A 26,242-nucleotide genomic window follows, 5' to 3' on the forward strand; every position below is an offset into this window, starting at 1 on the left:
AATCTCTGTCAAACCGTCGTCTTGTACTCAAGCATTTTTTCCGCGGTGTGTTTAAAAGCCCCATTGAAGCAGACTGACGTTATTCTCGTCGACGAGCGGTCTGTGAACAAAAATGATCTTCAGCACTGCGTGTCATCGCGAAATTCTTCAGCTCACCCAGTGTGCTGCCAGGCCGGAGCCGGCTGATCAGCAGGGTCTTCCTTGTGAATTGAAACCGTCGCATCGACTTGAGTAGTCTTGGGTTCATCCTGCTCGGCGTCGGGACCTTCCTCGACCATGGTCGTGTCCGCCTCTACACCAGCATCAGCCTGCGCTTCGGTGCACGCTTGGATCTCTCCTTCGTCCAGGGTCGGGTCGTCGTTGCGCTCAAACGTTTCGTCGGTCGTCTCGAAAGATTCGTTGGTGGCCTCCGAGCCGTCCTCGAGTGAACTTTCGTGCTCAATAATCGCAAGGCGTTCTCGCTGTTGACGCATCGAAGAATCGCGATGAGGCCTATCTCCCCTCCTCCAGGGCTGGACCTTCAAACGAGAAGATAAAGTCAGCAACTGATGTGCTTTCGTAAAAATGACACAGGAATTCCTGACTGGAGCTTGTTGCTGCTTCTCTTTGATCTCTTCAATAATGCCTTGGACCGGAGCGTATGTGCGGCTCCAGGGCTCGATCGCAGGAGATTAGCTGATAACAAGCAACTCGCTCCTGGTGCGGAATCGTACCGGCGCATCACCCAAGCTCGCCGATCTCCTCGGTTCCGAACGCCTCGGTCCGTGCTCGATCGCATGTTCGTCGATATCAGTGACTGCGATGATCGGAGCTGGAAGGTCGGTCTGAGTTTCGAACTCTCTCGTGTCGACGATGCCACCCGTCTGAGTTCCATAGTTGACCGTCTCGAAGCGGTCGACGATGCCAGGGGGATGACGTGTGCCTTCGAGCTCTCGAGTCAATTCGGCGAGTTGATCTTGCAACTGCTGGTTCTTCTTCTTGAGTACGTCGTTCTCAACCTCGAATTTTTGCTTGTCGCTTTTGAGTTTTCGCAGTTCGTCGTCGTTCTTGATTCTGTGCAGTTGCCTTTCGATCTGGGCTCGAAAGATCGGAGAGATGACGACGCGTCGCTGCGAAGCGAGAGGTGCAGGATCTGCGTTCGGGTGAGCTTCCTCGTCGTTTGGCTTTGATTCTTGGCGCTGGTGTTCTGGATCGGGTTTGTTATACTCGAAGCGTTCGAGGACTTCTTCGGATTCGTGCGACTCGAAGAGTTGCTCTTGTTGCTGATGAATCGCTTCGAATGCGAGGCCCCATCCGCGCTCATCCTCCTTCGGTTTCGCCTCGTTCTCAACTTGGACGTTCGAGCCTGAAACTCCTTGTGGACGGTATTCATCCGTGTCGACCTTTTCCTCCATCACTTCTTCTTGACAAGCTTCGGTTCCGAGTCCCCAGCCGAGTACAATCGGCTTCGACAGATCCTTGCTTTGGTGGCGCTCGTGACCATTTGCTTTCTCGTCGTTGGCTGTTCCCTCATCAACATGCTGCTTTCGACCATCGTCACGGTGCTCAAACTCGGATCGGGTCAAATACTTGTTCATCGTCTGACTCGAAACGGCCAGCTCTTGATCCTGACCCTTGCTGGTCTCGATCGTCGAAACCGAAGTTCGACGTTTCGAGTCGGCGGGTGAATCAGAAGAGTCAGACGATTGCGAGTGTCCCGGAACGTTCCAATGACTGTATTCGGGATAGGCAAACTCGGTACCTCGACTGGCAGATTCGCTATTGGGTTGCTCCTTTTTTCCCTTCACCTTGCGGCCCTGGCTCGAATCGACAAGTCCCCAATGGTCGTTCGAGGCGAGGGATGGAGAAGAGTCGTGGTCTTGGGAAGAAGAATGCGAACTCCGAGCCGGAATCGAGAGAGTCGAGACTGGAGAAGTAGAAACTGCTTCCCCAATTCCCCAGCCGAAAGAGGTAGCATCCTGGTTCTCCTGAGCTCCGGTTCCGTCCTCGTCTCGTTCACGCGCAGGACTGTGGCCATTACGATCGCTTGTAGAGGATGAAGTGTTTGTCGTCGAGCTCGACCATTCATCCACTGTCTTTTGCGGCTGAGTCGGTACCGACCAAGGAGAATCGTTGGTTTGTGAAGTAATGCTTGTCGCAGGGGGAGGTGGAGTCTTGATCTTGGTGGACGCGACTGGCTTGGAAGATGACACCTGGCGATTCGGATTGTATCCAAGAGGAGCATGAATCGAGTAAGGACGTTTCGCTGCAGCTGTCGTACCAGAATCGGGAGAGAGAGAGAGAGAATCACGGAGGGATCAGTTCGGAAACGCGACAAAAAACAAACAAACGAGGTTCGTGCTCCGGAAAATGATAGGACTTGCCCAACTTGAGAGTTTTCGGGTCGGAAATTGAGGGAAGGGATGACCTGTCGATGACAGTCGGTACTCGTCGCGTGGGCGTCTTGATCGCGGGAGTATCGGTTGATTCGGGGTTGGAATCGATGACGGTGTTTGCGGAACTCGTGAACGATTCCCAACCCGAGGTCGCAGGGACGAGAGCCTCGTTCGCAGCAACAGGAGATGCTGGAGGGTTGTTGGGCTCAGGTGTAGCCCAGATCGAGCGGTTCGACTTGGGTTTGGAAGGCGGAGGCAGATGAGGCGGAGAAGCGTAGGACGAGAACCGATCCGAGCCGGCCTGTTCCTCAATCGGAGACATACTACGGCCAGAAGCCATCGCAAGAAAAGAGACGCGGCGGAACCTAGCGAGATAGAGAGGGAGGGGAGGAGGTGGGGGAGAGAAACAAGCGACACGAGAAATCTCACCTTGTTCTGCTCGACGTGTCTCGCATCTTTCGAGAATCTTTGGTTGAGGGGTGAGAACGATCCGTACTTGGATGCAGATTGCGAAGGGAGTACAAACTCCGTAAAAAATATTGCTACAAACGGTTCGGATATGTCAAAAAGTTTTACAGCCTCGCGGCTTTCTGCTGGATCGCCCGGATCCTCATGACTTCTTGAGCGACCTTGCCCGGTCTCCGCAAACTCGCTCCAACTCCCAGCATGAGGGTCAACAGGACCAACGAGCCGGCTTGGTGAGTTGCAGCGAGGTGAGTCGGAACGAGGTACAACAAGGTCGAGATGCCCAATACGACTTGCAGCACCGACATGTGCAGCGAAGCCTTGATCAATCTCTGAGTAAGCGGAGGCAGGTGTGCGCGAAGGGAAGGTCGACGCGACAGCGCGAACAGAGTCACGACCGAGGTGAACGTCGTGTAAGCCTGTTTCCAAAACTCGAGGTGATCAGTCTTGGGGATGGAGGGGGATACTGGTAGATCTCATTCATCGGGAACGGAACTGACGAGCATGCGGTGATCGAATTGAGCGGTCGTCGGGTTCTCAAACATGTTGCGCCACCACTTGTCGCTCTTGTCGGCTTTGCGGGCATAGTAATCCTTGTACAACTCGCCCATGCCTGGGGAGAGACCGTCGCCCATGGTGGGCCACTCGTTGTAAATGAGTCCGGCGTCAAGGCCAGCGACAAAAGCACCTAGCGGGTAGACGAGCGATTAATTGTGGATGCCAATAGAGCACGAAAACATCCGCATTGTCCTTACCTGAGAACGCAGTCAGAAAGACCAAGCCACTGAGGGCAGTGACCCCAATCCTGAACCGGTTTGCGACCGGTCCGTTCAACACCCGCAAACTTTCCGCCGGAGTCTGGATCCCACTCAAGCCTTTGCCAAGTCGGACGAGTTGCCAATCACGCTTGACTCCGAGTCCCATGCGCAGGCACAGCGCAAAGACGCAGAACGCCATGCCCAAGTGACTCGCGAGGCGGTACTGACTCACGCGGGGCACTCCTCCGAGTTCTTCGACCGATTTCGAATCGAGGCCCGATTTGACCATGTACCAACCCAGCGCGCCTTGACCACCGATGAGCGTTGCAATTCCGAGCAAAGGTGCGAGTGCCGTACGAGCGAGTTGTCGGCGGTAGATAAAGTACGGCAACGGGAGGAGGAACGTCAAGCCGATCAAACGTCCGAGCATACGGTGCGACCATTCCCACATGTAGATCTTCTTAAAGTCCGTCATGGTGATGTGTTGGTTGTTGCTGATGGGGCGCGAGATGCGTCAGTTAGGTTGATCGGGAAGCGGACACCTTGCTCGGAAAGCAACGCACATTTTCCATTCAGGAGTGGCCTTGTACTTTTCGAATTCGGACATCCATTCGTCGTGCGAGAGGGGCAAGAGGGTGCCTTTGACGACGTTCCATTCGGTGATGGACAAGCCCGATTCGGTCAACCGGGTCATGCCTCCGACGATCACGATGCAAAAGACCATTCCAGCGACGACAAACAGATACTTGGAGACGAGCGGGGTCGTCATGCGAGGTTCGGCCGTCGGAGGAGCCCCAGTTGCAGCTCGAGCGTCTGTCGCATGTGGTGTATCAAGGGTGGCAGTCGTCAGGCTTCGGATGCGGTGAGCGGGTTGTTGCACTGCTGGAGACTGTCACTCGTCGTGAGAATGTCAGCCCCAATGCATTGACACATGCTCGAGAGAGAGAGATAGACTAGATGGGCGAAAGAGGCGGTACACTCACATTCGCTTTCCGTCCGAGCATGTGCGCTCGCAGGGTCGCGCGCACATTCGCCTGATCGAGCAGTGACCGCGTCTGGGACGAAGCACGGTTGCAGGAACGTGCCGATGCGTGAAGGCATCGGTTCAAAGTCACGAGTTGGAAAGAATGCGGTGGTGCGGAAGAGAGCGCGGTTCGAGAGGGGGCCAATACCGAACCGAGCAGTGGCCGGATCCCTGCTCGCGTGAACGACATGACTTTTTTGAGTCGAAGAATGTCGAGACGACGAGAGATGCGGATTCGAAAGTTGTTTCATTCGTCGATCGGTTCTCTTCACCGCCACCGTCTTGATTCTATCGCTGTCAATAATGTTGCGAGCAGTGCTACCGACGCTCCGAGCTACTCCTCGACGAGACGCATTCGTGTCTCGGACTGCAATTGCCGTGCCGAGATCAACCCCGAACATTCGATCGCTGTCTTCTTCGTCGGTCCTCCGATCGGCTTCATTGTCCGACGGCGAACAGTTGCTCAAGACGAAACTTGAAGAATCCCTCGAGGGTGCCAAGGTTCAAGTGCAGGACGTTTCTGGTATGTTTCTGATCCTCTACTGTAATCTTCGCGAGTTGTCTGTGAACTGAACTCGCACGAATCGTATCGTAGGCGGATGTGGTAGCTTTTACGCGATTCAGATCGAGCACGAGAGCTTCAAAGGGTTGAACACGATCAAGCAACACCGCATCGTGAACCAGCTGTTGAAGGACGAGATCAAAGCCATGCACGGACTTCAAGTGAGCAAACCCCTTGTATACGCTTGTGTGTGCGACCAGGAACTCTGACACTGGACTCTGGAATTGACAGCTCAAAACAAGCGCACCCTAGTACAAAGCTCGTCCTGGTTCTCTCCCTCACGTTTTCCTGTTGTTTACTACGCTCTCCCAACTCGCAATGCATATTCTCCTACATTCATCTTTGAGGCGATCGCTATCCCCCTACTCTTGCAACAAGAAGCCAATGTTGCCCGCCATCTTCAACTTTCTCTCGAAATTGCGGTACCACCGTTCAATCTCTCCGAACTCGATCCAACCTCCCCCCGCGCCTGCACCGCTGAGTGCAGACTGTTGAGCTTCGGGGAGAGGTTTGACAAATCCTGCGACGGCGTTGAACAAGTTCTTGCCAACGAGTTGAGCGAGTTGAACTGGGTTCGCGTTCGCTCCTGGTCCTCCGTTTGAAGTCGGTACGAGTGCGGTAGACGAGGTCGAGTTCGAGTTGGAAGCGGAAGGAAGTGCAGCGAGGTGAGCAGCGACCGCAGCGAGAGGTTCACACAAGATCCCAAGGGTCGCGGTCGTCGTCGAAGTCGTCGTTGAATTCGTTGCAGTGAACGTGGTGGAAGCCGAGGCAGGGAGGAACGTGCCGCGCAACCGGAAGATGGCCGAGGGTTTCTCGTTCGACAGGCTGTGGTAAAATTTCGGATTAGAGAACGTCTCGCTGGATTGAGGGCGCAGGTTCGACTTGCCCGCCTATCAGCTGAAACCCTTTTCCCCTGTGTGCAAAGGATCATATCAGTTCCGACAGACTCGGGAACGGGAGAGCGAGAGAGTGGGGTCTTTACGGAATTTCGAGATGCACAGTGGCACCATATCCTTCTGGAAATGGAGCTGTTGAGTTCGAGAGAAGGGTCAGTGGGCGAAACGCGATAGTGGTGCGGTACGTACCCTGGCCGGTCAGGAATACGGTAATGTGGTTGAGCTCTTGCGCATTGTCGACCTGAGCAAGAAACCGTTCAGGTGCTGCAGGGTCTTGTACAGTCTGCTGTCTGCTCGAGGCCGGTCTCGAAGAGGGTCAGCCTGCGCGAGAACAAAGGGAGAACGAGAGGTACCGACACCAATCGACCTGTATCCAACCGAGAATCAGTGAGAGCGACGTTGCAGAAGATAGGCTTTTGGCTGAAGCTCACCTGGCACGACAAACGCAAACATTGGGATGGTGGAGAGTGAGAGAGATCAAGTATACCTCCTGTCGGTTTCGTCATTTCATCACTTTCTCGCCTCTCGTACTTTGACCGCATTATTCGTGCCATGCCGTATCTGTAGCAAATACAATGACAATACTCGAATTTCGTCTCGGATGCCGCTCGGAAACTACGCGGCTGCCAAGCGTCTCGATCAATAATCTCACACGCGAAAGTTCGACAGACGCGACCGGAGCCACGGCAGACTACAGTCCTCCTCCGTCCTCCGCCTCGACGCTTTCTCGGTCAATCAGTCGCATCACGTTCCGCCGCGATCGGTCGCGCGAGGCATTAACCTTGCATTCGAGCTGTGCGGAATTCCGCTTCAAGCATCATCCCGTCTCGATCACGCTCGTCCTTGCCTCTCGACCGTGCTGCAAGCGCGTCGGATGCGCCGGTAACCGTCGTCACAGAAGCAGAGCTGTCGTACCCATTGTCGGTCCCGATGCAGCACCGCAACGCGTACCACCCGCCGAACACGCCCTCGTTCTCAATCGACACCGCGCCCGACTCGAACTCTCCCACCTCGTCTGCGCCGTACACCCCGTCACCGACACGCTCGCAGTTCTCGCCGGCCCGCGCAGCGATGCACGCAGATTCAAAAGACCCGGGTTACTTTGTCGGCGAGAACCCGTCGAGCGCGAGCACGAGCGGTAACCCATACCCACCTCCGACCTCGCAGCGGTTCCTCCAACCGACGCACGATTACAGTCCACTCCCGCACGAGTCGAACAGCGCGTCGTCGTCGGTCCACCTGCCGCTCCTGAGCGCAAACGGTCACCCGCAAGACTTTGACTTGCCCGAATCGAGCCTCCATGCCCGCAGGATCCGGTCCAACTCGCTCCGGAGTAGCGGAGGCGCGAGCGGAGCAGCCTCAGGCGCAAACCCGCTCACCTGGATCACGACTCTCGCGACGACGAGAACCCGAGTCCACCCGCTCGTGCTTGTACCGGTGTTTGTGCTCGGCGCTATCCTGAGCATGACGCTTGGACAGAAAGCAACGGCTGCGGCTGCAAGTCGCATGAGCGCCCTCAAAGTATGCCTGTCTTTTTCCTTTCGAGGTTTGTAACGATTGCTCAACTGTTTCGCTTTGTTCCCGGTATGGTCAGTCGTTCAGCTCGACTGCCTCGACCCCAAATTACACGATACACTCTTCAGGACACCTGTTCTTGTCGCCATCGGCGCTACATCCGGCATCTCCTTCATCACCGTTTACACCAGCTGAGATGACATCCGTGTCGAAAGTGCACTCGTTACGACATCCGATCCACGAGCTCATCCTCAACGCGACTCGGCAGTGGGAAAATAAACTCGCACGACAGTCTCAGACGCTCGCCGAGGCCGTCGCCGAGTACAAACGTCGATTCGACGGTCGCAACCCTCCCAAAGGGTTCGACAAGTGGTTCAAGTTTGCGCAGGACAACAAGGTCGTCTTGATCGACGAGTTTGAACAAACGTACACCGACGTGTTGCCGTTCTGGTCCCTCCCTCCGCACGTGATCCGAGAACGTGCCAACAAGCTGCAACTCGATCAGAGCACGTTCACCATGTTGATCAAACCTACGCAAGGGGACTCTGAAGAAGACGAGGAAGACAATGTCGAGATCATTGGGAACCACGCCGAAGATGGTCGGGCCAGAGATCAGAAGAAACTCATGAAGCGGTGGGCCAAGTGGGTCGAGGGAGAACGCACAAACACGAAGAGTGGTGGGGCAAAGTGGCAAGGGGTCAACATCACGATGGCAGCGCACGATGGACCGAGTATCATGTTGGATGACAAGGCGAGACGGAGACACCTTGCGGCCGCCAAGGCAGGCAAATGTCAGTTACAGCTAGCTTCTTTCTCTTTTCTCTGTTGAGACGATCTGACCATCGACGAGGGGTCTCAGTCTTGCAAGAAGACGAGTACGAGATGGTGGATGAGGACGCCGCGTGAGTCTTTCTACCGCTCATTACCACCTAGCGTCATCACTTGGCTGAAGATATCGACCCGTCAACAGGCTGTGGGGATTCCCGCTCGCATGCCCCGCCAACTCGAGACTGCGAAGAGCGTACGATGGACTCGAGATCGACAACTTGCCGAAAGGTCCTTCCTTTGTCGCAGATCACGTCCAGACGATGAACCTGTGCGAGAATCCCGAATGGCAGTACCTCCACGGTATGTCTCTCGTCTCGTTCCCTTCAAGGTTTATCCTCCCATCGTAGCGAGAAATCTTCTCGCTGATTCTTGAACTTGTCTCGTCCTCTCGACAGGGTTCACGAGTTGGCCCGGCATGAGACCTCAGATCCTGCGACCCTTGTTCTCGTTTGCCAAGACCTCGCTCCATTCGGACATCCTCTTGACCCCACTCGAGCAGTACTGGGACCGAGAACCATGGGATCCGAAATGGGAGGACAAACCATACAACAAGGCGGTATGGAGAGGTTCGACGACCGGAGTGTGGTTCGATCGAGGCACATGGTGGAGAAGTTCACAGCGAGTTCGGTTGTGGTTCATGGGCAAGGACAAGACGGGACACAAGAACGTTCGATTCTCGACTCAAGGGTTGGAAACTCCCATCGGGGTCGACAGTCTCATTGAGAAACGAGTTCCGACTCAAGAGTTGATGCAGCGTTACGTCGACTTTGCGTTCACGGGCAAGGCAGGACAATGTTCCGAGGAAGACGGAAGTTGTCAAGCCGTGAGAGACTTGTTTGACTTTCAACGGACGTTCGGGTGGAACGAGGCAAACGAGTACAAGTACATGTTGGATCTCGACGGCAACGCGTGGTCGGGAAGGTTCCACCGGTTGCTCTCGACCAACTCGGTCGTGCTCAAAAGTACCATCTTTCCGGAATGGTCAGTCGTCTCGAGATCTAGTTTTGAGCACGAATGGGAAGCTGACAACACCTCTACAGGTATGCGTCTTGGATCCAACCTTGGGTACAGTGAGTGGGATCCACCTTCGACTAACTCTCTCGAACAGAACCCGAACTGTCTGCTGAACGATAAACCTTGATTCTCCTCTCGACAGTTACATCCCGATCAAGATCGACTACACCGACTTGTTCGACGTGATGGCATTCTTCTCGGGAGACTTGGACGGTCAGAACGATCACGAGCACCTCGCGAAACAGATTGCCGACAATGGCAAGGATTACACGGAACGGTTCTGGCGCTACGAGGATATGGAAGCGTGTATGTTTTTTTCTCGTTTCTCGTCAACTAGGCGCGTTGCATACCCCATTCTGATCGTCTCGCTTCGACTCGTGGCAGACTTTTTCCGACTGTCTCTCGAATGGGCGCGCGTGACAGGTGTGTTTCATGTCTCTTGCTGGCACGAAGCTGCTGTCATGGAGAAGCTAACGAGATCGCGACGTTCTGTGACTAGCCGAGGATCGAGAATCGATGGATTACGAAGGACCTGGAGTCTGATTCCCTGGACGATTGCATCGACAAATTCTCCACAGTGTAGCATTCTTCGAAAAGGCGGCAATAGAGTTTTCAGGCCATACTTTCTTTTGCATGCGTTTTGTGTCTGTTCTGTCACCCACCCTTTCAAGCTCATTCATATACCCCCCTTCTTGGATTGTTTGGTGTATTTCTGGTTTCGTTCTCTCCATCAGCAATTGTCGTTGCCCTCGCAAAGAACAGCGTTGCCATCTCCCCTGGTTCGGCCGTCCTCTAAGCATAGTTTGGTCGAACACCAGATGACAATCGCTAGTACAGACAGTCCTCAAGGATAAGGGAGAGCAGCGAGGTGCGAGTATCGAGAGACTTGGTGTCCATTCGAGACTGCTTGCGCTCAGAAATGGGATCTTGCCGTTAGCGACTATGAGCTTCTCCTGGGGAGAATGATGGCGTTGAAGTTACCTTACGTCAGTCTCAGTAGGAGAACGACCACCTCGTGGCAGGACAGGAGTTGTATACAGTTTTCGGCAAGAGGGAAGCTCAGAAAAAGTGGTCGAGATGCAATAACGCCACTGGCGCTGGAACACGTGGACGCGACCAGGATCAGATCTAGAAAGAGTACCGCCCGGACCTGTACAAGCCTCTTTTGACTGGCGATCAAAGAGACAACTATATCGTCAATTCGGAAATCTGGCTGAATTCGGAGGCAATGGCAAGCGCAGAAACATCCCCAGAGTTGACCCATAGTCTCGGGAGAATGTAAGCCTCAGATGACCGTGAAATCCCGAACGTGAGGTGTCTTCCCGTTCTAGGAGTTCATGGTTAGCTTGTTGGAATTGTTGGGGGCGCAACACTCTGAGGCTTGCGAATGGGGAAGCAACTCTCGTGAGTAGCGAGTAGCAATACAACACCGCCGAGTCTACGTGGTATATGGTTTATAAGAGTTAGGCTGAATCAAGTGGCCCGGGTGTCGAAAGCACCTTGTCTGTTCGCAATCGAGTGACGGGTCAGCTTCCATCGCAAGAGCTTTGATAGCGGTGCTTAGGGAGGGACTAGCCTTCGTAATGCCATGAACTCTTTATAAGCTGGGGCAGTAGGGGGCTGCAGCGGTTCGACCTGAATATCCGTGTTGATTAAAGGATAGTGGGTTTCAGAGTCGAAACCGCTTTGGAAGGTGGAAAGGACCAGTTAGTCTCCAACCAACAGGTCAAGCAGGCAATGGGTGAATCTTACCTGAGATCGCCACAAGCGACAAATGGTGCGATATACCTCATTGCTCCGGCAATCTCGTTCCTAAGTTCCTCATCCACCATCTCTTGATCCTCCGAAGAAGACGAGGTCGAAGCATTAGAGTAGGAAAAGTCGAGCAGAGGGTTGGTCAGGTCCGGAGAGAAGCCTTCCCGGAAGTTCTCGCAGACGACGAAAGCCTCTGCGATTTATGAACGACCTTGTCAGCTGGTGCAGCGGTGCCAGAAGCTAGACTCCAGACGCCTCACCTAGACTACTGTTTCTCGAACTCCGTGGCTTTGCGCAGGTCACTCGCTCGAAGAAGCAGCGCAATTGGTCGTACAGCAGTGTCACGTCCCGTCCCCGGAAAATTTTGGCGACAAAGTTTCCGCCTGGTCGAAGCACCGCAAGAGTAATATTGAGAGCCTGCAGAGCGCACAACAATACGGAATCAATATCGGGAGGTGGGGGAAGATTCGAGAGGCACGAACGGCAAGCAGAAGTTGCGCTTGAACAAATTCGTCAAGATCATGCAGACCAGTAACTGTATAGCACATGCATCAGTGTTACGCAAAGTTGCGAAAGACAGCGAAAGAGCCGCTTACCATCTGGAGCACCATCGCACACAACGAGATCCGCCCGCTTGCCTTTGAAGTGGTCAATAATCTGTTCTGCCGTTTGCGTTTTCGTGATGTCTCCCTCGATCTGAATCACTCCGGGCAGGGGTGCCTTTCAAAAGTCCAGAGGTAACGAGCGGTTCAGCGATCATCCGGAACACATAGCAACGGTCAACGCGGCGTCTCACCATCGGTTGCAAATCAACCGCTACGATGCGAGCCTTCTCCTCGTCATAGTTTGCAGGCTCATCCTTAGAATACAGCTTCTGCGATAAAACTTGCGACCAAGATCCTGCGCGAACATCCAGTGGAGGCTCAGCATGTGTGTACCGAAGCGGCAAGCGCGAAGAGGCGAGCATTGACTGACCTGGAGCAGCACACAGATCAACGCAGCGTTCGACCCCCTTGAACAACGCAAACTGCTCGTCTAGCTGAAGAAGCTTGTACGCTGATCGCGCGCGGTAGCCATCCTCCTTGGCAGAGCGGAAATACACGTCCCGCTTGACTGCTGTAGACTTCCCCATCTATTAGAAGACTGCTTGACCACCCTGCAGTCGTCGCAGTCGAGCAAGGTGAGCAGAGAATCTTTTAGTTGATGAGAGCAAGTTTCGCGTCGTACAACTCGGGGGCGCTTTGTCGGATGATATGTTGTGTTCTTACGGCCTGGGATCAAGGTCGGTGAGCGTCCGAATAGTGCTGGCAGCTGAGGGATGTGCAGTACTTGTTTATCAATCAAGTCATCGAACATGCTGCAACGAGCTCTCTTCCCGCGATTTTTCACGCCTGCCCTGCTTTGGAAGCTGCGTGCAGGATAACACGTCCACGACAGTCGTCTTCGACAACTAGATGAATGAAGATCGCTCAAGCTGCGGCAGTTGTTGCGCTCGACCTTTGTCGCCATGACTTCCGACAGGACCTGGCGGCAGTAACGTAGATATTTGGCTTCCTGAGCTAGCCGCATCTAGGCTGAAGCGGATGTTCACTAGCATGTACAGCCATGGAGCAAGCGCCGGAATAAGGGTTGAAGCTACGGTCTTGCACCTCGCCGTCCGGCTGCCTGATCTGCACGGTGTGCAACTTGACCGACGCCACAGATCTCCAGCCATACAGTATATGCGACGCCACCTCTCTCTGAGAAGAAAATGCATGAACGTGCAATCGCAAGAAACTTTACAAACGTTTTTGTCACTCGAGTATCAGGGTGAACCCTGCGGGACGCCTCGACCTGCCCGCGAGAACGAAGCAAGGAGCTGGGCTAGAGGCCGTCGGGACTCGGCGGCATCTGTCGCCACCCACGCTAGCCATGCGACCGATGCATTTTCGGCTGGACGGGACCGGCGAGCCGCTACTGAACGTGAACCCGCTCCGTTGCACACGACCCATGCGGTCGTGTCTGATTGGCCGACAAACCGGACTGTAGCGAATTTCAAGGTCCGGCAAATTCCCGATGCGCTCTCGAGGGAAAAAAATAAAGAACGATCGAGACCCCGCGAGACCCGCGAATGCACGAACGTGCGCTCGAGCCAGCTTGTCCTTGCTCGCTACAGACGACCGTAACAAGTGCCAGATGGTGCCCACGACAGACTCAATCCATAGCAGACAGCCATGAACCCGATTAAGGACGTGCCCAGCGATTAATCGAGCGCCCAGCGAGCGAGCTTTTTGTGGAAAGCTGCCGTGAGAAGGTCGCAATGGGTGAAACGTGCACCTCTCGATTTTGTGCTTGGCATCTTTCACGTTCGTCTCAAACTTGCATCTTCTCTCGAGTTTGAAATCCGTAAATAGCCGTGTGGGATCCAGGTCCGTCGAACTCGAGCTGTCGAAAAAACAGCTGCCCCGCCGCACCCTTCTTCTCTTTCTCTCCTCGTGCACAGCTCCAACTCCGACTCTTTCGACCTCCCTCCCACTCCTTCCTGCAACATGTCGTTCAACGAGAAGGAAGCATCGCTCGCGGGAGATAACAACCGGGTCCTCGACCTCAACGCTCAGCGTCGTGCCGCTCTCGCCGAAGTCGACAACGCCAAGTTTGGATTCTTCCACGTCAAGGCCTGCGCTGTTGCTGGTGTTGGCTTCTTCACTGGTATGTGAAGGAGTCTTTCTAGCTATCGGATTGCAGCTAACTCGGGTTTTCGATTTAGATGCCTACGATATCTTCGCTATCAACTTGGCCGTCGGCATGATCGGCTACGTCTACAACATGGGGTCGCATAAAGGAGCACTTACAGCAAACCAAGATCTTGGTTAGCAGCCCCTTCCAATTAGCCGTGTCTTTCCTCTTGCTCACCGTTTCATCTCACAGGTCTGAAAATCGCTACGCCCGTTGGAACTTTCATTGGACAACTTCTTTTCGGATGGCTCGCCGACCGCATCGGTCGCAAGCGCATGTACGGATTTGAGCTCATGATCAGTACGTCTTCATTGCTTCCTCGCCACCCTGGCGCTTCTCACGATTTCCATTGAGCTTGGCGAATTAACATTGCGCTCCTACCACAGTCATCATTGCGACTCTCGGTCAAGCCGTCGCCGGTCACGGCCCTGCGGTCTCGATTATCGGCGTGCTCGTCATGTGGCGCTTTATCATGGGTATCGGAATCGGAGGAGACTACCCCCTTTCCGCCTGTATCACTTCGGAGTTTGCCGCCACTCGCATTCGTGGTCGCATGATGGTTGCCACTTTCTGGTCGCAAGGTTACGGACAATTCGTGAGTTCCTCCGTTCCAGCTTTCCGTAGCATTGGCTAATATCCCCAATGGATTTCAGGGTGCCGCTGTTGTTTCGATCTGTGTGCTTCGTGCTTTCAAGAAACAGATTCTCGAGGATCCCGCAGGCTATGCTCAGTGAGGTCTTTCCCATGCCATAGCTCCTCAGACGCAAGCTAATTCCAACGACTGCAGCCACCTCGACTTCTGCTGGCGTCTCCTCATCGGTCTCGGTGCCGTCCCGGGAGCCGTCGCTCTCTACTTCCGTCTCACCCTCCCCGAAACTCCTCGCTTCACCATGGACGTCGAGCGCAACATCAAGCAAGCCACTTCGGACGTTGACGCATTCCTTTCCTCGGGAGGTTACGTCTCCGATGCTGAGCCGACCGTCCAGCACGTCGGTGCTCCCAAGGCCTCCTGGTCCGACTTTGGCCGTCACTTTGGCCAATGGAAGAACGGCAAGGTCCTCTTCGGATGCGCCTGGAGTTGGTTCGCGCTCGACGTCGCCTTCTACGGTCTCGGATTGAACTCCTCCATCATCCTTTCTGCGATCGGCTACGGAGCCGTCACCAAGGGAACCCCGCAGATGATTCGTTACGAGACTCTCTACAACTTGTCCGTCGGCAACCTGATCATCACCGTCGCCGGTCTCATTCCTGGTCAGTTCGCGTTGTATAAACTTGCATCGGATTTGGAAGCTTACCCATCTATTCCGCTCTGTAGGTTTCTGGTTCGCCTTCCTCCTCATCGACCGCATTGGTCGCAAGCCTCTGCAGCTCGGTGGCTTCGTTGTCCTCACCATCACCCTCTGCTGCATGGGCTTCGGCTACCACAAGCTCAAGGACAATGCTGTCGGCGCCTTCGTGTTCCTCTACTGCCTTACCAACTTTGCGCAAAACGCCGGTCCCAACACGACCACTTTCGTCGTTCCGGGAGAGGTCTTCCCTACTCGTTACCGTTCGACCGCTCACGGTATCTCGGCGGCGTCGGGCAAGTTCGGAGCCATCATTGCTCAAATCATCGCCTTCAAGCTCAAGGACCGTGGAGGAAAGAACGCCTTCGTGCCTCACATCCTCCAAATCTTCGCCCTCTTCATGCTTACGGGTATCTTCTCGACCCTCCTCATCCCCGAGACTAAGGGCAAGTCGCTCGAGGAACTCTCGGGAGAGGACCAAGACCACTTCGTCACCGGTCCTACCACCAGCAGCGTCTAAGAAAACAACCCTCATCGGTTTGGTGTCTTTGGATTCCTTCAGGATCGCGCAGTAGCAGTTTTGGTATTTCCTTCTCTTTGGGTCTTTCGCTTCCTTATTCAGCATTTTCTCTTCGGTTCGTTCCAAAAATCTATATAGTCGTTCCTTTTTTTCTCGTGTCACTCTCTCTTGCTTTCCACTCCTTGTACTCGCACTCTTTTAGACTTTCTCATGTCATTCTTTTCTGCACGTCAATCGAGGCTCCGTTGACATTAGCAATTGCCTACCTTGAGAGGGGTTCAAGCGAGTCACTTCTTTCGTTCAACATGGGGCTTCATTGGCAGGGCTTGAAGCGACTGCTAGTCTCATAGATTCGGTCTACAATGTTCTCATTCAGAAAGTTGATGGGGTTCTTCTACTCGAGCGATTCAAGTTCTCAGTAATATTGATTTCATGAGGAATAAAACGTTACATAGGCTGCAAAGAAACATCTAGCTTCGACACGGTTCATTCCATCCTCCATTTGCCCTTCTCGATCGACGATTTGTCCCCCGAGGTCAGTTCAATCACGTATCCGATCGAGACTCGAATGTATTCTCGAATGTGTCCGAGCGAGTACCCTTCCGCGTCGATTCGATCTTTCATCGAATGCATACTGTGTTCCTAAAAGAGTCAGTGTACATTACTCTTCCGAGTTGATCCGGGTTTTCAAGGGTTCTCTTCCTCACAATGGGTTCGAATCGGCGAATTTCCCTTCGGCCAAACATGCGCTCGGGTATCCGTTCTTCGTGAACGAAGCGAAATCGGAACACCCGTAACCGCACTGGGTCTCGGCTATCGACAATGGAAAACCAATGAGCCTTGTCTTTTCCTCGAGAAGCGCGTCTGTAGGAGAGAAAAGGGGAGGGCTTTACCGTATGGGATCGTGGCGTACTCGTTGACGAGTAGTTTCATAAACTCGACCAAATCATGGTTCGTACCGTCCGTGATCATACCAATGACGGGTTCAGTGTTGGGTTTCACGTACGCGACCACGTCCCTGTTATCCCACGTTTTGACTCATCAGCACAGTCCAGTAAGCGCAAGAACGAAGCGTACATGTGGAACATGCTCTTGACCGACCGGCTTTGAGCGCGGTACGATCTTGCAATGTCGCCCGACCCGAGCAACCCCCCTTCTTCGGCAGAGTAGAAGTGAAATTCGACCGGGTGCGAGACCGGAGCAAACGTGTGCGTGAGGAGCGAAGTAAAAGTCTCGACGAGAGTCACGGTGCCCGAAGCGTCATCGTCGGCGCCTGTGAGACGAGCGAGACATTGAGATTCTAGTCCAAAGGCCGAACAGAAGCATTGCGCCCAAACTAACCAGGAGCCGGCAGGAACGGGAGCGAGTTGGTCGAGTCCTACTCAACAGAACACGATCAGTCATGTCTGAGAGGCAGCGTGTGCTGTCTTATACATACTTGGTGTGCGCTCAGAATGACTACGTCGTCATCGAAGCCCTTGTGGGTCGGTTCCCAGCGAACAATGATGCTCTTCTGGGTCCACTCGTGGTCAAACTCGGTAAAGGTGACTTTGGCCTTGGGGTTCAGGCTCTTGTGTAGGTGCTTAAGGTGGTTCAGGAGGAACAGTTGCGATTCACGCCCTGTCGAAGAGCGGTAGTAGCGCGTCTTGAACCTGGTAAAATCGGTCAAGAACTGGGTCATGCGGGGAAGCGAGATTGTTCCAAAGTACGGAGCGACCGTCGTGGCATTGTGAGCGAGGTGCGAAGGGTACTTGGGCTCTACGGCGAGAAGGGCCAAGCGGTCAGACCAGTGCCAACGCTTGGAGCAGGGAAGTAGACGCACTCGAGTCTGACTCGATTGCAGAGTCAATGTCGTGGGTGGTATCGACAAATCGGATGCCGGCGAGAGTGAGGAGAGCTTTGTGCCCTTCCGTCACCGCGAGGTCTAGTCCCGGTTGTCCATCGTGCGCGCGCAGTCTGACCGTTCTCGGCTCGTCCCAGTGTGCAACATGATCCTGCAACCGTACGAGGTGGTCGAGTGGCAGCTCTGCGAGTTGAGCAGTGAGTGCAGCCGAGAGCGAAGTGGGGAGGCCGAGATCCGAAACGATCGAAGCTGATGGGGAGCCGAGGAACGGCACCTGGGCGGGCGTCGGACTCGCGAGTACGAGCGGCAACAAGTTGAGCAACAGTGAAAGGCGCATGGCTTGGATGAGAGATGAAAAGAGAGCAGAGCGAGCCGCGACAGCTTGGCCGCGATCACGATCAATAATTTGACCTTATTTTCTGAGCATCGCGCAGTGGGTTGTGAGTTACTCTCATACTCTGTAGCGCCACCGAGAGGTATCTGCACAAAATGCAAGGGGAAAGACGCGTGAGGGAGAGCGAGCGCCGCGCTCACTCACTCAACGTCGATCAACCTTTCGTGCCAGCAGCCCGTGACGCACCCCGCAGCAGGAATGGCTCGATCTCAGCCTCAGCAACAGCAAGTTGCGCGCAATCGCCTGCCCTCGCTGGCAGAAGTCCTGAGACGGAGTACGCACCTCCGCTCGCTTCGATCTCTGCGCGTAGCTGATCCTGTCCCGCTGCGGTCCACCAGACACGCGCCCGCCCGTCGACCTGTACTGCTACTACCTCTTCCTCCAGCGCGAAGGCTCGGAAGACACGCTCGACTTTTGGCTCGACGTTCAACAACACGAGAACCTCTGTGCGTTCCCTGGCTCCAATGCGCTCATCCTGCCGACTGACTCAGACCCTTGCCTGCGATCTCAAGGTCGAGCATACTTCAAGGACCTGCGCAAGTCGGGTCGTCAGGTCAAGGACGACTGGCCGCAGTACCATGCCGTCGCGCGCACGAGGGGCAGCATCTACGGCAACGTGACCGGCATTCGTCGCGGCGACTCGCTTTCAAACTCCGAATTTAGCCAGGACAATTCGCCCGAGCAGCCGACCCGGACGACCGATTTTGCTGCGGGAGGAGCTAGCGGCGAGAGAAGGGGTTCCGAAGGCGCAGGCCGGCTTTCGGTCACCCCGGACGAGCAAGGTTGGCAGCGTCGAACCCCTTCGCCACGGCCGTCTGCCGTGTCCCATTCGTCGTCCGCCGCTGCATACCCGCTTTCGCCGACTCTCCAAGCGTTATACCCTCACGACGACAAGGAAGAGCTGCGGGACGGCAACAGTCCCGACGCGAATTCGACGCTACGCCGCCGTACGAAAGACCACAGTCACCATAAACGCGCGTCCACTTCAGCCCAGCCCTTCATCCCGCGCTCGACCGCGATCAACCGCACCGACCTGATTGCCTCGGCCGAGCGCATTTTCAGTCGTTACCTGATGCCTGGCAGCGACAAAGAGATCTACTTGCCTGCACCCCTCCGCATCACGGAGTTCCCGATCTCGTCGTCCGTCTTGCCCGCCGTGACCCACCCGGACTACGAGCAGGAGAGCCAAGCGCAGGCGCTCGTCCCCGACATGTTCCATGCCCAGAAAGAGTTCGTGTACCGCTCGATGGAGATGGACAGCTTCCCGAGGTTCCTGCGGTCAAAAGCGTTTGGCAACTTGACCGGCATCAGTGCGCTCGTGCGGCTCGGGATCGGACTTGTTGCACTGTGGGCAGGGTTGGCGACTGGATTCAGTCTCATCTTCCTGGACGTCAAGCCGAAAGTCACGCGGTTATGGGTTAGCTCCGCGTCGTTCAGCGTCGTCCTCGGCTTGATCATCAGCTGATCTAGACGCTTGCGATCCCGTACAGGTCATCCTGCCTTTTGCAGTCGGCATCGTGAATCTAGTTGCGCATTCATACGACCTCGACCCACTGATGGTGTTTATGGGCCTCTCGGAAACGGTCAGTCCCTGTTCAAAGTGCTGGCACTCTCGCGAGCGGATCACTCATGAACCTCTTTACAACAGACCCCATTCCGGACGATCGGGATTCGCGAGCCTTATGTACGCAAACTCCTGTTCGGACGAGCCCTGTGGGTGACGTGCCTGAGCACCATCATCATTGCCGTCTTGACGATCATCTTTTGGGCCGTCCCCGGCAAGCGCCTTTGATCGCACTTTCCTCGACCACTCTGCTTGCTTCCCCTTCTTCTTCAGCTGGATCTGATCACATCGTCACTCTACCTTCATGACTCGTGTGCACGACTCGTGAATATACCCAACCTTAATACCCTTCTCTCGCTCTGTTTCCGAATCCTTCTCCTTCTGCCTTTCTCCCTTGTTCACTTCTTTGCTTGTCTGCTTGTCTGGCTCGTTCTGAGGCATGGCTTTGTCGATTTTTTGAATGCAATCTATGATTGCCTTTTTCTCTGCAGTTGCTGCTGTTCACGGGTCCGAGCATCTCGTTCCCAGTCCGCCGCGTCTAGGTCTATGTGAAAACTGAACCGATGTACAAGAAATCTGATCGGGATCCGGGACCCGTTGAACGGGACGCCGAACAACAGGGAGGAACGAGCGCGGTCGACGCACAGACCTGCGTTTCTTATAGGTCCCCTTTTACGGAGTGCGCTTGTATTGTATCTTTCGTCGACTCACGTCTGGTATCAGCAAGCAACACTATTGACTTGTACTGCAAGCTCCGGCAATTCGGATATCGTCAAGGATACCTGCAGCCGATCTCGTCCAACCTGGAGTGTGCTCTTGGGGTCGCTCATTCTGACCCTCGAATACGGACATCTCGACTCATGTGTACGTCAACAATCTGAAAGCGATACGCCTGGCTGCTGGATGTCACATACGAGCGCTTGTCGCTCGGTGCATGGGCGCGTTCTGTCGACTTTCGTGGTTGAACTCACCGATTCGGGTGAGCCTTGAACAACAGCCTTAGGTTCCAGTACTGAAGATCAATGGCCACCGCAACGCCTCGCGTGAACCTTTGACCTGACGCATTTCCTCCGTTTCGAGGTGCTTGGACGTAGCTATTCGGCTCGAACGCGTCGAATCGTGCAAGATACTCGCAATGATCGACCCTGGATACTCGTCGACGAACAGCAGCAGACCGAAAATGCCGAGACATGAGTCGCGAAAGTTTGCAACGAGGCGCGAAGAGACGCGTCGCTTGGCCCACGCACCAAAACAAAACGAGTTCGGTGTAATTTGAGGGACCTCGCTTCTCCCTCACCCACCCTCGACCCACACATCGATTTCGCTTGGCGCCTGGCTGCACCAACCGCAACACACACACACTCGTTAATACTATATTGATCCGCTTCGAAGACGCAAAAGAACAGTCTCGATCAGCCCCGCCGGATTCCAAACCCCGAAACTTGCAAAGTCCCACCCTTGTGCTTTTTGCTCACGCGTCCAGCCCGCCTGTTTATACTCTCGCCTCCGAAGTCTATTCGCTCTCCACGATCCATATCGCGTAAAGCCAACCACACAACATGATGAGAACTTCAACCACCGCGCTCGCCTTGAGCGCTCTCGTTTCCTACGTCAAAGCCGGCGGTATCATCGACAACACGGCTGAAGCTGCCAGCATTCTCGTGCGTGAACATACTCACGCTATGCCTGCTTCTTCAGCGCTTCAAGCTGATCAGCTATCGCCTCGTCTTGCTCTTGTTCAAAATCCCCCCAAATTTCAAACTTGGAACATCACTCAACATGGCTCGTATCTTGCGTGTCTCCCGCCTCTTTCGCGCCATCCTCCCCCCTACACGTGTCTTATCGTCGATTGTAGGCCTCGGCAAGTGGTCTGAGCGGCGAAGGCAACTATGTCATTACGAACGTTCAGACGGGCCAACAGCTCTCGTTCGCCCGCGAAGACGGCACGACCAACTTTTACCCGCAGTCGGGTGGAGACCCGGTCGCGATCCAGGCGAGTCTCGCATACTGTTTCAATCCCGTCTTGACGACTGAGCGCTCATACTACATGGCATGCGTTTTAACAGTTCGCTGGAAACGCTGCTCGTATCTCGGGAGGCAACAACAAGTGTGCTTCTGCCCAATGGTCGTACGACTTTGAGGGAGGTGTCGACTATGCCGCTGTCTCGTACGCGTGTGCAGTTGGCGAGGGTCTCTTGACCGGAACCGACACGCTCGAGAAGACCAAGCAATGGTGAGCCGCGATTTAGGTGTTTCCGATTCGTTCGTTCGTCCGGATGACCCAAGCGTTTGTTCTCTAGGTGGTACTTTGTCCCTGCTGGAACGACCTCGGACGACTCGTCTTCGTCGGACAAGGGCGCGCTTACGGCTGACAAGTTGAACGCCCTCAAAGGCGCAAAGGCCGCCAAGGTTGCTTCCCAGCAGGTCACCTCTTCGGCCGAGGCTGCTGCTCCTGCTCCATCGTCAGAGGCTCCCGCTCCTAAAGCCGAATCAACTCCGGCCGCCTCGTCGCCTGTCTCCGCCCCGGCTTCCGGCTCGTCTTCTTCTTCGTCGTCTGGCGAGTTGAGTCTCGACCAACAAAAGGCCAAGTACGGGTACTACACGACGAGCGCGTCCTCGATCAGCATCAAGGACGTCGACGTGAGCAAGGTCAACAAGCAAGACAAGTCGACCTGGATCTGCCGTCACCCCGGATGGTGGCTCGCTCGGTGCGCTGGCCTTGGACCGAATCGAGAACAGGATGACGGGACCCTCGTACTGATGCTCCTCATTGTGGTTTACATCAGTCACTCTGCTTATGTCAAGAAGCACGTCGAATGCGCGTCGGACCTCAAGGCGTACCTCAAGGACCACCCCGAGTCTGCTCGCCGCCTTGCGAAGCGCGCCTCGCACCACGACATGGCCAAGAAGCTGCAGAAGAAGGGTCAACAGACTTTCTACATCATTGCCGTTGACCACATCCTTGTAAGTGTTCATCGATGACGGAAATGAGCGTATGGCTGACTCTCTGGTTTTGCTTTGATAGGACATGTCGACCCGTGCCATTGCTGGAAGCTCGCTGTCGACCTTTGGAGGTTACACCTCGACGACCCTTAGCCTCTGGAACAAGGTGGGTTTTCTACCTCTTGCGCTCGCATTCTTTCGATCGTGCTAATGCCCTCGACGTTTTGTAGGGCGACAACTCGCAGCTCTGGACCGTCTCGTCGGCCTAAATCCCTCTATTCCCTCTCTGATCGGCTAGCGCGACCCCCTCCCATTCATTCCTTACCATTCTCTCATCTTCACACCGCAGCTGCCAACCCTTTCCTCTTTCTCCTGCTTTTTTCGTTTTCTTCAAGCGTCCTGCCCTGCTCGAAACTTTTTGAAATTGGCGAGAGCAGCCCAATCTTTACATCCTCGATCCTCTCGATCCTTTCTTCAGTTCATATTTCATTTTCTTTCCATTTTCTTTCTTGTTGTTGCCGGAACCGCTTCTGAACAATTTCATTCCCCATTGTGACATCCGCCATACTTGTGAACTGCCCATCTCGTTTCTTCCCTTTGCCGAAACAGGAGAGCCCTTGACGACTTTCCTTGGGAGCGTTCGAGTGGAGCGTTTCGCCCCTTTTGTCTGGAAAGCAAAGCAAACTTGAACCACTGAACCGCAAAGCAATTGGACAGGTGCCTCGCGTCACCTCGGGAAGGCTGTTGAACTTGAACAGACGGGTGGTTTCCAAAAATGTAATTATAGGCGTTGGCACGAGTCCATTAGAGCGATTGCGGCCGCACCCTCGAATCACTCAAAGCCTGTTGCTCTTTCTTACTGTTCTCAAAGTAATGCAGAGGTCGATTTTCCTTACATTCTCGAGTCTTCCTTTTTCGATGGTGAGACTTCGAGTCCTTTCATCGAACGTAGAACAAGGAAATGAGGGCCATTGAAGTTCCACTAGGCATCCGATCTTCAACTATAATGGAAAGGATGCAAAGAGAATGGGGTCGGAAAAAGTCCGTTTGGCACAAAAACAAGTGGCGCCAAGTTCGAGGTATATACTAGAAAAAGAAAAGAAACATGAATGACCAGATGGGACGAGGGACTATTGGTTCGTCATCGAATTAAGAGAGAGGATCGAGGTGAGACAAAAATAATATAGAAAGGAGGTTTACAACACATTTAGGGTTTTTCTTTCCCGGTCCAGATCTTACTTGGCTCCACTCGATGGAGGAGGACCTGGAGGAGGAGCGTAATAGGGTTGAGAAGTGCTTTGGGAAGCTGCGGGCGGAGGGGAACTAGGGGGCGCATATTGCATGTTGGAACCATTGTTCGTGTTGGGTTCGTACCTCGAAGTGCTATCGGCTCGGTATCCCGAATCTGTTTAAAACAACAAACTTTTAACGCGCCATCCAGAAAGTCATGGAAAGAAGGACAGAAGAGGGAGGACATACATTGAGGAGGAGCGGTGTAACCCGATTCTTGCTGAGCAGGAGTCGCTTGTCCGTAACCTCCCTGCCCATACCCGTTCCAAGCTCCAGCTTGGTGAGGTTGCTGCGCAAACGGCAGTCCTCCGGTTTGTTGATTCGGATACGACTGGAGTGGGTACGCAGTCTTGAACGCTCGTGCTCTTCGACGACGCATCGTGAAGCCGACCAGGAGGATCACGACGGCGACGGCGACGGCAACTGGACAAGACAAGACATGTGAGCCAAGACAATCGTGGGGGGTGGAAAGGATGACGGAAGAATTTCGAAGCGTACTGCCGACCCCGATTCCAATCCTGGTACCGTAGTTTGAGCCGTTGCCATAATCTGTAGGGGACCGGGATCGGATAAAACCGCGAGGTGGGCGGGACAAGCAAGAGGGAGGCGGTGTGAGAGCCAAACAGTCAGTTACTTGAGCACACGCATCACGCGCTGTGGGCGATGCATGGGGCACGTCGAGAGTGTGGTCTGGCACACAGCGACCACCATGGAAGTGGCCAGCCAGATGGGACTGCAACCTTTGCGAAGGTGATTCGATCTCGACGGACACCCAACACCGCCCCCGGCTAGAGAGATCACGCACAGTATTGAGCCTTGACTGGGCTTGCAAGTGCTAGCGTCACGAGTAATATCACTGTCGATTCAAGCATGATGGAAGGTTGCGAGTTGCGGGAGTGGGGTGGAGCAACCTGCAGGTGGCGCTCGAGTCAGATTAAATTCTAGGCTTCTTGACACTTGAAACTCCGGCACGTCGTCATCGTTCTTTGAAAATCTCTTGACCTGATCCTTTCTTTCGTAGTGACACCACTTGCATCGTGTTCATTCCCGCAAATTGCGCCGTGTCAGCATTTCCTGTGATTTTCAGAATTTATAAAGACCGATATCCCGCGGAGATTACGATCCACAGCCTTTCTCTCGGGTGTAGCCGGGCGAGGAATGAACACAGTGTTTACGGCCACAACAGACAGGAACTACGCAACACTGATAACAAGGGAGTTCTTTTTTACTTTGCCGACAAAGTTTTAGAGGGTGGTGAAACGGAGGTAAGGGTAGACGACCTCGACACCGTTCTTGAAGATCTTCTCGGCTTCGTCCGTCTTGACCGAAGGGTGCACGATGACCTTGTCTCCAGGAGTCCAGTTGGCCGGGGTCGTGACTCGGTTCGCGTCACCCGTCTGGAGACTGTCGACCACTCGCAGGATCTCCGCAAAGTGTCGGCCAGTCGAGGCCGGGTAGGTCAAAGTGAGACGGATCGTCTTTTTGGGGTCGATCACGTACACCGATCGGACCGTGAAGGGGATACTGTTGTACAGAGAGCTAGGTCAGCAACCAGGTTACTTTCGCCAGGGGAGAAATCGAGAAGAACTGACCCTTTCTCGTCCAAGTTGGTCAAGTCTTGCTCATCGAGCATGTCCTGTATAGCACATTCCGGTCAGCTACGGCTCGAAGAGAAAATACATGGCAGAGCGAAACTTGCGTAGAGAGCAGCGACTTCGCGGGTGGGGTCGGCAATGATGGGGAATTGGACTTCGGTGTTTCCGAATTTGTTGATGTCCTGGATCAGTGCACGCATGTCAATCATTTGAATCGTACGTGCTTGGCATTCGAGCGAACGCGAACCGCTTACCTGGATCCACTCGCCGTGCGACTTGAGCTCATTGCACGAGAGACCGATGAGCTTGACTCCACGCTTCTTGAACTCGGGAGCGAGCTTGGAAGCCTCGGAGAGTTCCTACATGCTCGCGCAAGGATCAGATACATCCGGCGAGATGCGCGACAGAGATCGAAAGTTGGACAGGTGCAAATTCTTGCAGGCTGGACTTACAGTAGTGCAGACAGGAGTGAAGCTGTGGTAGATCCGTGAAGTTAGTACGATTCGGATACAAGGCAAGCACAGGAATCGACTAACTCGGCAGGGTGCGAGAACAGAATCGCCCACGAGTCTCCAATCCATTCGTGGAACCTGATGTCACCCTGGGTGGTTTGAGCCTGATCAAAATGAAGCACAAGTCAGTCAATCAGAGAGCTGTCGTGAGTAGATCCGGGTGTGGCCAGGCGGGTTCGATGGCGGAATCGTTCCTTCCCATCGGCTGCTATCCGTGGAGGAGTCCAGCTCACCTTGAAGTCAGGAGCGGTGTATCCGAGACGAAGTCCTTGCTTTTGGTTGGCAGCCATGGTCTGTGGAGAGGAGGGAAAGCACAACACAACACATCAGTCCGAGAGTGGGGGTCACACCCGACAGAGCAGAGAGGAAGACTCACGACGAGTAGAGT

The 26,242-nt window shown here is 54.4% G+C and overlaps 12 protein-coding genes across 12 annotated transcripts; 5 read left to right on the forward strand and 7 right to left on the reverse strand.

Moving 5' to 3' along the window:
- Positions 1 to 51: 51 nt before the first annotated feature.
- On the reverse strand, positions 52 to 2,697 carry JCM15063_004480 (uncharacterized protein; the record flags this gene model as incomplete). Its single annotated transcript, XM_076679950.1, has 4 exons — positions 52 to 100; positions 157 to 518; positions 714 to 2,251; positions 2,331 to 2,697. The coding sequence occupies 4 exons, from the start codon at positions 2,695 to 2,697 to the stop codon at positions 52 to 54; spliced, it is 2,316 nt and encodes a 771-aa protein (XP_076532927.1).
- A 250-nt stretch (positions 2,698 to 2,947) lies between these two features.
- Positions 2,948 to 4,812, reverse strand: COX15 (Cox15p; the record flags this gene model as incomplete). Its single annotated transcript, XM_076679951.1, has 5 exons — positions 2,948 to 3,259; positions 3,341 to 3,528; positions 3,596 to 4,092; positions 4,162 to 4,487; positions 4,582 to 4,812. 5 exons carry the CDS (start codon positions 4,810 to 4,812, stop codon positions 2,948 to 2,950), a joined length of 1,554 nt encoding a protein of 517 aa, XP_076532928.1.
- A 113-nt stretch (positions 4,813 to 4,925) lies between these two features.
- Positions 4,926 to 5,436, forward strand: BOL3 (Bol3p; the record flags this gene model as incomplete). The annotated part of the gene is made up of 3 exons (XM_076679952.1): positions 4,926 to 5,145; positions 5,218 to 5,345; positions 5,416 to 5,436. 3 exons carry the CDS (start codon positions 4,926 to 4,928, stop codon positions 5,434 to 5,436), a joined length of 369 nt encoding a protein of 122 aa, XP_076532929.1.
- A 110-nt stretch (positions 5,437 to 5,546) lies between these two features.
- OPI10 (Opi10p) lies at positions 5,547 to 6,533 on the reverse strand (the record flags this gene model as incomplete). The annotated part of the gene is made up of 6 exons (XM_076679953.1): positions 5,547 to 6,009; positions 6,071 to 6,097; positions 6,167 to 6,212; positions 6,270 to 6,370; positions 6,438 to 6,447; positions 6,512 to 6,533. The coding sequence occupies 6 exons, from the start codon at positions 6,531 to 6,533 to the stop codon at positions 5,547 to 5,549; spliced, it is 669 nt and encodes a 222-aa protein (XP_076532930.1).
- A 477-nt stretch (positions 6,534 to 7,010) lies between these two features.
- JCM15063_004484 (uncharacterized protein) lies at positions 7,011 to 9,980 on the forward strand (the record flags this gene model as incomplete). The annotated part of the gene is made up of 9 exons (XM_076679954.1): positions 7,011 to 7,601; positions 7,675 to 8,386; positions 8,455 to 8,497; positions 8,566 to 8,723; positions 8,819 to 9,404; positions 9,464 to 9,493; positions 9,580 to 9,743; positions 9,822 to 9,860; positions 9,937 to 9,980. The coding sequence occupies 9 exons, from the start codon at positions 7,011 to 7,013 to the stop codon at positions 9,978 to 9,980; spliced, it is 2,367 nt and encodes a 788-aa protein (XP_076532931.1).
- A 1,017-nt stretch (positions 9,981 to 10,997) lies between these two features.
- Positions 10,998 to 12,324, reverse strand: TRM7 (tRNA methyltransferase TRM7; the record flags this gene model as incomplete). Its single annotated transcript, XM_076679955.1, has 7 exons — positions 10,998 to 11,121; positions 11,190 to 11,385; positions 11,453 to 11,609; positions 11,675 to 11,727; positions 11,789 to 11,912; positions 11,989 to 12,092; positions 12,168 to 12,324. 7 exons carry the CDS (start codon positions 12,322 to 12,324, stop codon positions 10,998 to 11,000), a joined length of 915 nt encoding a protein of 304 aa, XP_076532932.1.
- A 1,396-nt stretch (positions 12,325 to 13,720) lies between these two features.
- Positions 13,721 to 15,713, forward strand: PHO84 (phosphate transporter PHO84; the record flags this gene model as incomplete). The annotated part of the gene is made up of 7 exons (XM_076679956.1): positions 13,721 to 13,880; positions 13,939 to 14,040; positions 14,100 to 14,207; positions 14,294 to 14,502; positions 14,561 to 14,637; positions 14,695 to 15,158; positions 15,223 to 15,713. The coding sequence occupies 7 exons, from the start codon at positions 13,721 to 13,723 to the stop codon at positions 15,711 to 15,713; spliced, it is 1,611 nt and encodes a 536-aa protein (XP_076532933.1).
- A 486-nt stretch (positions 15,714 to 16,199) lies between these two features.
- Positions 16,200 to 17,893, reverse strand: JCM15063_004487 (uncharacterized protein; the record flags this gene model as incomplete). The annotated part of the gene is made up of 7 exons (XM_076679957.1): positions 16,200 to 16,347; positions 16,421 to 16,526; positions 16,607 to 16,731; positions 16,791 to 16,986; positions 17,055 to 17,091; positions 17,152 to 17,471; positions 17,536 to 17,893. 7 exons carry the CDS (start codon positions 17,891 to 17,893, stop codon positions 16,200 to 16,202), a joined length of 1,290 nt encoding a protein of 429 aa, XP_076532934.1.
- Positions 17,894 to 18,148: 255 nt separating this feature from the next.
- On the forward strand, positions 18,149 to 19,742 carry RAX1 (Rax1p; the record flags this gene model as incomplete). Its single annotated transcript, XM_076679958.1, has 5 exons — positions 18,149 to 18,224; positions 18,289 to 18,396; positions 18,463 to 19,367; positions 19,441 to 19,533; positions 19,599 to 19,742. 5 exons carry the CDS (start codon positions 18,149 to 18,151, stop codon positions 19,740 to 19,742), a joined length of 1,326 nt encoding a protein of 441 aa, XP_076532935.1.
- A 1,334-nt stretch (positions 19,743 to 21,076) lies between these two features.
- Positions 21,077 to 22,726, forward strand: JCM15063_004489 (uncharacterized protein; the record flags this gene model as incomplete). The annotated part of the gene is made up of 7 exons (XM_076679959.1): positions 21,077 to 21,175; positions 21,370 to 21,507; positions 21,581 to 21,747; positions 21,815 to 22,222; positions 22,301 to 22,478; positions 22,540 to 22,623; positions 22,688 to 22,726. 7 exons carry the CDS (start codon positions 21,077 to 21,079, stop codon positions 22,724 to 22,726), a joined length of 1,113 nt encoding a protein of 370 aa, XP_076532936.1.
- Positions 22,727 to 23,692: 966 nt separating this feature from the next.
- Positions 23,693 to 24,395, reverse strand: JCM15063_004490 (uncharacterized protein; the record flags this gene model as incomplete). Its single annotated transcript, XM_076679960.1, has 4 exons — positions 23,693 to 23,862; positions 23,937 to 24,170; positions 24,246 to 24,296; positions 24,392 to 24,395. The coding sequence occupies 4 exons, from the start codon at positions 24,393 to 24,395 to the stop codon at positions 23,693 to 23,695; spliced, it is 459 nt and encodes a 152-aa protein (XP_076532937.1).
- A 596-nt stretch (positions 24,396 to 24,991) lies between these two features.
- PRX1 (thioredoxin peroxidase PRX1) lies at positions 24,992 to 26,144 on the reverse strand (the record flags this gene model as incomplete). Its single annotated transcript, XM_076679961.1, has 7 exons — positions 24,992 to 25,271; positions 25,340 to 25,383; positions 25,447 to 25,524; positions 25,597 to 25,701; positions 25,795 to 25,816; positions 25,879 to 25,958; positions 26,088 to 26,144. 7 exons carry the CDS (start codon positions 26,142 to 26,144, stop codon positions 24,992 to 24,994), a joined length of 666 nt encoding a protein of 221 aa, XP_076532938.1.
- Positions 26,145 to 26,242: the final 98 nt, after the last annotated feature.

This window comes from Sporobolomyces koalae, assembly GCF_050403365.1.
Source record: "Sporobolomyces koalae JCM15063 DNA, S_koalae_JCM15063T_v1_ctg29, whole genome shotgun sequence".
NCBI classification, from domain to species: Eukaryota; Fungi; Basidiomycota; class Microbotryomycetes; order Sporidiobolales; family Sporidiobolaceae; genus Sporobolomyces; species Sporobolomyces koalae.